Below are 7,721 nucleotides of genomic sequence, written 5' to 3'. Positions count from 1 at the left end.
TGTTCTCCCCTCCCAGATAGGGTCGAGGCAGCGGGGGTGAGGGGTGGGGGTGTGGAGGGTTGGGGGGTGGGAGTGGAGTCCCACACAGTCACCTGGCCACAGTATCTGCAGAATGCCGGCAGGGGGCGCCATGGCAGCGACTCTGAGCCTTTGTAAGGCTCCAGGGCAAACAGGGAATGAACTGCAACGTTGCTATGGGACAGCAGGGGACACCAGGCCCCCACCACAGCACCCTGAAAATCCTGGAAAGCACGCATGGAACTTGTGACAATATCTTGTCGGGGTCAGAGTGTTCTTCCTGAAGAAGCAGGACCCAGGCCTGGTCCTCCACTTCTTAACTGGCCTGGTTGTCCTAAAAATATGGGGCCAGAATCAGATGAAGCTTGGGTTCTCCCTGCCCGGAGCCGCCGAATACCATCCAGGACTTTAGCCAGCAAATGTCCACAACAGTAGGACAGAAACTACCGCCGAACTGAGGCTAACCTACATGCCCACCTCAGAATGAGGAAGACTGAGGGTAGGATGAATAAAAGCAGTCAAAGTATGACGCCTATCAAGTGCACTTTATTGAATCCACTGTGGATAGATAAATGAGTGTTGCACCTGCGTGTAGGGAGGGGCAAAGGGGCAAGGAGGGATGCAGCTGCGGATGGTGGAGCACATCATGACTGGAAGCCAGAATCTTCTATTAACTCTAAAACCGACCAGCGTTAAGAGCAACGATGACAACAGTCACAATAGTGATGACAACCATGAGGATGCTGAGGACCAGGGTGCTGATGTTCAGGCACTTGGCAGTGGAGGCGTAGGCCTGGGCTCCAGTCACATCGCCCACCATCTTCCTGTCCCTAGACTGGAAGAAACCAGATGGTGAGGGGCCCTGGAGCCAATAGGCCAAATGCTCTGACAGTTTCCCTGCGGACTGCATCTCCCGCCCTAGGTCAGGAACATTTTACATACTCTGATCACCCAGGAGGTCCTAGCACTTGTGGCTCACCCCACCATGGACAATTGTTCCCCATGAATCTCCTGAACACATTCCACACAGGCTAGCATCCCAGTCTGTAAGGTGAAGGGGCACAGCAGGCATTCCTCTAGACTGCATTGGGAAAGTCTACTCCAGAATCCCCAGCAAGCTCACCCTGTGTCTGCATTGGAGAGTCTGTAAGTACGCGCACGCACGCGCACACAGACCACAGAAGAATGCACAAACGCTTATGTTAAAGACACCACTGACCCCCTACGGCCGCCCCGCGCCCCCCCTTCGCCCCCCCCTGCCGCCTCCGCCGCTGCCTCAGTGCCATCTGGGAAGATGGAGCTTCAGGCTCACACACACCATCACTTCTTACACATCACTCCCACCTCTAGCACACTCACCTTCACGGAGTAGGCATAGGCAATGAAGCCCAGGCAGCAGAAGTTCATGAAGAGTGTGTTGAACAGGGACCAGACCACATGATCAGGCACAGAGACCTCTCTGGGCATGTTTATCACAGTAGTTCTGACAGAAGGCGATCCAGGTGCCCCCATCTCAGCCACCTCATATTCTTCCTTGATTCTTTCATAGTTTGGCGGTTGTCCCCCACTGGCAGTGGTAATGAAGGCTTGAGAAGAGTGGTTCATGGTGCCGAGCAGAAGCAGCCGTGTAGGGAGAGGATGAAGGGCTCTGCGGGTCTGCCCCTTCTCCAGCAGTTTCGATTTCTCACAAGTTTCCTTTTCCCGAATTTTAGCTTAATGAGACTGGTCTGGGTTCTGAGAGGCGGGGAATCTAAAAAGCCTGCGGATCAAATTACTCCAGGGCAGGATGTCAGGAAGGGTTGTGTGAATCAGGGGAACTTCCCAGCCAGGAACCCAAGTCAGGACTTGTCCCCAAGCCCGGACCTCAGTGTTTATGAGTGAGGGTCCTGGAGTGTACGGTGCTCAGGTTAACAGCTGCAGAACCTCACTGTCCCTTATCAAGGTCCCAGCCAGGTCCCAAAGGACCTGCTATTCTCTCAGCAATAGAGCCTACACTCACTGTGGAGACCCGGTCTACTGGCTTCCCTTCAGGTAGACGTTAAGATGAATGGTACTTCTTATGTTTTATAAAAAATAAGGAGAGGGAAAAAATATCTGAAAGAAAGGAGGTTAGGAAAACATGATGTCCTGGGTTTCAGCATCAATGTTAGGAAAGAGATGAAGTGGGGTACGGGGAATACGCTCCATGGACTTGCGGCCATGGCGAGGCGTGGCGGGCAAGGGGGATGCCTCTGGGGAACCCATGCTGAGGCATCCCTTCCCCCTGAGGGACCAGCCAAACAATGGTATAGAATAGAGTTTATTCAGGGCATGGGGAGTAGGGTTAAGAGGGTAGTAGGAGCAGAGAGAGAAAAGGAGTAGAGACGCAGAGGCCAGCCATGAGCACGTGGAGAGGGAGGAGGGGTAAGGGCGGAGAGCAAGAGCTCGAGACAGTGAGAGAGGAGGGGCAAGCATCCCGTTTCGGTGTCAGGTGACTGGGGCGGAGCATACCTGGCTGTTGCCAGGTAACTGTTGGGTGGGGTTTACAGAATCCCAACATTCCCCCGTTTTGGTTTAATTAAAAAGAAAAATTAGAGGCAATGGTGGACCAGGAATAGGGTCGTGATCTCTGACTGTTTCATGCTTGTTTTGGGGTGATGTTTCTAGAGAGTCTAGAAAAGTGGGAGTGGGGATGCTTGTCCAGTCTTAGAGTTGGCTGTTTCCTTGTTGTCCAGGGTCTGTGGAACCATCTGAGGATAGGTCAGAAGAAACAGGTCCAATAGAAGCGTCTGTGTCTGCAAGAGAAGGCTGAAGCATCTGTAGTTTGCTTCATGTTCTAGATGTAATGAACCCCTGGACTTGCTGGAACTCTCTTATTCACACACACACACACACACACACACACACACACACACCTATAATGTATACACACAATGTGTATACATTATAGGAAGAAATTAAGTACGTTTGGAAGAAAGAACATTTTTTGCAGGAGTGGTCCTAATGTTACTATTCTTCCCCCTTTCTTATCATAAAAAGGAGGAAAAGGGGAGGGAGATGGATGTGCAGTCACTTGTGCAGTCACTTGTGGGGGAAGGGGATGCCTCTGCAGGGGGGGGGCGTGCTGAGTCATCCCTTCCCCATGAGGAACCAGCCATAGGACTATGGTATAGTAGAGAATAGAGTTTATCCAGGGCATGGGGAGGGAGTTGAGAAGGTAATAGAGACAGAGAAAGGTAGAGAAGGAGAGGAGGGACGGAGGGAGGGAGAGAGGGAGAGAGGAGGAGAGACTTAGAGGCTGGCCATGAGCACTGGAGAGAGAGAGGGAGAGCAGGAGGGAGAGGACAGAGCTAGAGCAAAAAGGTGTGGGGGGGGGGAGCCCTCTCTATAGTGAGTCAGGCACACCTGGCTGTTGCTAGATAGCAGTGGGGTGGAGCCTAGACAAAGTGCTAACACTTCTCTCTTTCTACAGAGACCTGGAGCCCTAAATCAAGAACTAGATGATCTTAGGTCACTTGGCTATGACCTCATGGTCCCGGGCTGGCACGTTTGTGCTACGCCAACTCTTTTCTCCTCCTGCCCTACCATAATTCATTAGTGCTAGTGGAATGGTCACCAAGGATCTTCGTCCTGCTAGAGAAGCTTTCTTAAACACACGGTGAGGTGAGGGCCGAGGTCAGGAAAGACACTCCTGATCATACTGAAGGACTCAGTTTAGCGTCCTCCCCTGATAATAGGGAGGCCTGGCCTGGCTTCTCTCGTTAGGAGTCCTATCCACTTTCGTCTTGGTGGCACTGTAAGGACCAGGCTACTAGACCTCCTTCAAGGGGCCTTGCAACACCCACCCTTCCTGGAGCTGAGTCTCGTGAGCTGGGGCTTCTCCTGTGAGCTCCTCAGCCTGGCAGGCTAGGGAAACTGGAAATGCCCGTGAACGAACGGCTGAAGCAGACCTTGAGTGATCAGCCTTATCAGTCAGAGCAGAAACGTCTGCCGTGGCTGCCGCTGTGAGCTTTGACGTGCCGGAGTTAACAAGCTGCGGCCTTGAGGTACTAGAGTTAAGGAGCTGCAAAGATATGGAACCATAACGGATTTACCGCTGTACTGTTTCTATCCCCCCCCCCTCCCCAAGTTACTATTCTGGAGATAGGTTTTGTGGTTTTCCCTTCATATACACTGTGCTGAATATTAAAATTTGAGCCTTGATCAGAACACTGTCTTGGCTCCATGTTTCTCTCGCCCCTACCCTTTTCATTTCCAGCCCTCCTCTCAGGTGAACCCTGCTGCTGGACGGCTCCAGGTGGTGCACGAACAGGACCTGAAAACGGAGGGCCCGCTGAGAAACGCTGCTCTGGGGGCGGGGGGGGGGGGAGCTCCACTGAACAAAGTGAAAGTAAAGGCAATTCCGAGTACAGGTAAGAAATTATATCCGTGGATGGATGGGCTATTAGGATTAAGAACTGTATTGGGGAAAACAATTAGGTTGGGGCGGCGCTTTTCCATCGCCAACTCACCTAGGAGGGGAAAGGGGACAGGGTGATATAAAGAACCGGTTCGTGCGCAGCCTAAAAGAGCTGCACCAAGCGAGAGGGTAGGTAGGGTCTAAAATACAGACATTATGGGACTGGCTGGGGAGATGGCTCAGTGGTTTAGAGTCCGACTGCTCGCCCAGAGGTTCTGAGTTCAATTCCCACCAACCACCGGGTCTCTCATGCCCATCTGTAATGGAATCTGATGCCCTCTTCTGGTCTGTCTAAAGATAGCTACAGTGTGCTTATATTTTTTTTAAATAAGTAAGCCTAAAATAAAATAAAAAACAGACACTGGATGAACTTTTAGCCCAGGTGCACTCATGCTGTTCCCTGGTTCCTGGAGCACAAGAAACAGTAAATATACTAACTTGAAAAACATGGAATACTCTCAACAGATCATTACACCATTCACGGACCCCAAAAGGTCCTGTAGATACTTTACCTTTGTGGGTTTTAGTCAGGAATGCTTTGGACCCCCACCAGGAGTCTCAAAAAAATGAAAGCATTAATTAGAGAAACTGAGGAGGAATTGGGGAGGTTGAAAAAGCAGGGCGCTGGGGAGTAACTCTCAGTAGCTGCCGCTATGCCTCCTCACCCTTCCCTGGCGGAATTCCCAGATGAAGGAGGAGATGACGAGTTAGACCCTGCACATAAGAGAAAAGTGGGTTTCAGAAAAGCAGTTGTTCCCCCAACCCCACCACCACCAGTCCAGGAAGCTTTGGCAAAAGAGAAGGAAACTGAATATAAGCTGTTCTAGGGTTTCCTGGGGACAGGAGGTCAGGAGACGTCCTGCCTCCTCTCTGGCTCCTACTGGTGCAGTGCTTAGATCTGGTTCTGGTTCTCTTCCCTCTCTGTGTTGTCAGCCTTTGGTGCACCAGTCTGTCCATGTCTGTAAGTTTGTGTCTGTGTTTTGCTGAGTGATTGTTGCTTTGTGTTTCATGTTCAAAAGAAACTTTATCTGCTGGCCATACATCTCTTGATTTAGTTTTAACTCATTTCAAACTCTATTTGCACAACAAAAGCTGGTAAGTTTCCCTGTACTTGTACATAGGTGAGAGTCTAGTCAAACTCCCGATGTTCACACAGCCATGGCAGAGACCATCTGAAAGTTAATGGTCATCTCAAACCTTATAGCCACTTCTCTGCCTCTCTCAGTCACTAGGATCCTACTTCCTCTTGCCTGGTGGCCTTGGTGGCCTTGATGGCCTTGAGGGCTTTGCTGCATCAAGGTCTTCATGTGCGTTCAATCCCCAGACTCATCTCCCACCCACAAAGGTGGGAAGCTACACTCAGCCCTGCGTGTATGTTTACCCTGGTCAGTGTCTTCATGTGGCCTCCAGTGAGCTGGGGGCCTTGCTCTTCCCCATATGGGACATTCCTTGAGACTCAGTCTTCTTTGTTTCCATCTTCTTTGTTTGGTGCTAAGAGCAATCTCTGCTGCCCTGGGGATCATCAGAGGGATTGGCAAGCCCTACTGCAAGAGCAAGGGGTCAGGGCCAGCCTTTTGTTCCATCCAGGATACTCTGCCCACGGTTGTTGACACGTTACCTGTCAGGTTCTGTCTCACTCTGCTTTCAGGGCACAGTTCTCACCAGTGTCCATGTTCTCTGATTAATGTCCCTTACCTTTCAGACCCATAGCATCCACTACCTGGAGCTGATGTCCAACTGGATTCCTAATGGAGTCCATAGTCTCCACGTAGGCCAGGGGCAGGGGTGAGGGGCAGGGGGTTGGTTTTTCTGCTGTCCTCTCAGGATGAGACATTGTTTTGTTTACTCTCTAGCATTAGATGTGGAGCACCCTGGAGTCGCCTGCCACCCAGCTGACCACTAGACCTTGCCCTGCAGGCACCAATACAATGGGAAGTTATAAAGACTTCCATTGTTCCTGCTCCAGTTACACCTTTGGTGAGTGGGAAGCAAGCGTAAGAACCCTCTATAGCTGAGCAGCCCCACTGTGGACTCTCTCATGGGTTGTTGTAAACCTAGGCATATCTAGTCTCATATGTTCTATTGCAAACAAGTGGTTAGGATGGTGTTCATTCCGGAGATCATGGCCTGCCTCCTGTGTCCACCAGTGCCTACCTAACAACGTCTGAGGTTTCTGTGCCCGCACGTTGCTCATAGGAAGCATTAGGAAGGACTGTAGTGTAGTCACAGTGACTGTGATTCTCGTCCTGGAGTCTCTACCTTCATTTAGTCATAGACCCAGGACTGAGGATGAACACTCTGAAGTTTAGCCCAAGGCCATGAGTTTTAGTAGAAATTCCACCTTAGGTCCTTCTCAAAAATTTTTGTTCCCTCCTGGTGCAATCTGCATAGGTCTTGATTTCTCCCCAGGACTTGATCTGACTAGGCCACATGCTTCCCTCCAGTATAATACAGCTCTCCCAGTGGGACCCTGTCTCACCTAATGGTCTCTGTCTTTCTAAGACAGACTCAGCTTCCCAAGTCAGTGAAGGAACTAATACTGCTTCAAAAGCCTAGACCTTGGTGAGGAGGGCATCTCTAACACTGCTTAGCCTCACAAGATGGGTTTAGGGGCCTTACATTATCTCAGACCCAAGGACTAGGACCACCATACCAACATGGGAAGACAGTGACACCCTGAGGGCTCCTAAGACTTTTAATCTTGGGGTTCCCAAAATGAGGTGAACGTGCAGGCTCCAGAGCGTCCAGGAAGAGGAGAGGTAAATGAAGTGAGACTTCCGGTTCTTTGGAAAGTTATAGTAAATGTTTTGCTGGGGCACACGGGTGAAAGAATGCCTTGCTAGAGAAAACACATGAAAGACTGTTTTCCTAAAGCAGACACATGAAAGGATACTTGATGAAGGAGTGTTAGAAGATATGACCCCACAGTGGGAGATGAGCACTGAGCTTTGGTGTGGTTTGCACTGCCTCACTATGTTTCACTAACAACACACATGTATTAGTTCGCCTTACATAGCCTTGTTGAGCTCAACTTGTGGTTAAAGCCGCCATTGAGAGAAACGCATCCAAGAACTTCTCGTGAGGTTCCTGTGGCAGTTTGCACTTCTGCTTCTGCAGCCTCGCCTCAGTTGTCAAGCCTGGAGGTTTCTTCAGGATTGAGCTACAGTTGCTGGTTTATGCCTGGTGTCTGCTTGCTGATAGGACTGGGTCTGGACTATGGCTGCTGATTCATGCCTGGTGTCTGCCTGCAGCTGCTGAATTGTAT

The 7,721-nt window shown here is 50.6% G+C and overlaps 1 protein-coding gene across 1 annotated transcript; it reads right to left on the bottom strand.

Moving 5' to 3' along the window:
- Nucleotides 1-544: 544 nt before the first annotated feature.
- Nucleotides 545-1,714, bottom strand: LOC308417071 (interferon-induced transmembrane protein 3). The gene is made up of 2 exons (XM_080912171.1): nucleotides 1,378-1,714; nucleotides 545-853 (listed from the first exon to the last, which is right to left on the bottom strand). Exons 1-2 carry the CDS (start codon nucleotides 1,621-1,623, stop codon nucleotides 695-697), a joined length of 405 nt encoding a protein of 134 aa, XP_080768297.1. The 5' UTR covers nucleotides 1,624-1,714; the 3' UTR covers nucleotides 545-694.
- Nucleotides 1,715-7,721: the final 6,007 nt, after the last annotated feature.

The sequence above is a fragment of the Micromys minutus genome, assembly GCF_963924665.1.
Source record: "Micromys minutus genome assembly, chromosome: 2".
Taxonomy (NCBI): Eukaryota; Metazoa; Chordata; class Mammalia; order Rodentia; family Muridae; genus Micromys; species Micromys minutus.
Note: the sequence above shows the minus strand (reverse complement) of the source record. Positions and strands in the feature narration are given on the sequence as shown.

Coding starts and splice junctions, on each gene's coding strand:
- LOC308417071 (XM_080912171.1), bottom strand. CDS start 1,623: ATGAACCACTCTTCTCAAGCCTTCATTACCACTGCCAGTGGGGGACAA. Junction 854..1,377: donor CCTATGCCTACTCCGTGAAG/GTGAGTGTGCTA, acceptor GGTTTCTTCCAG/TCTAGGGACAGGAAGATGGT.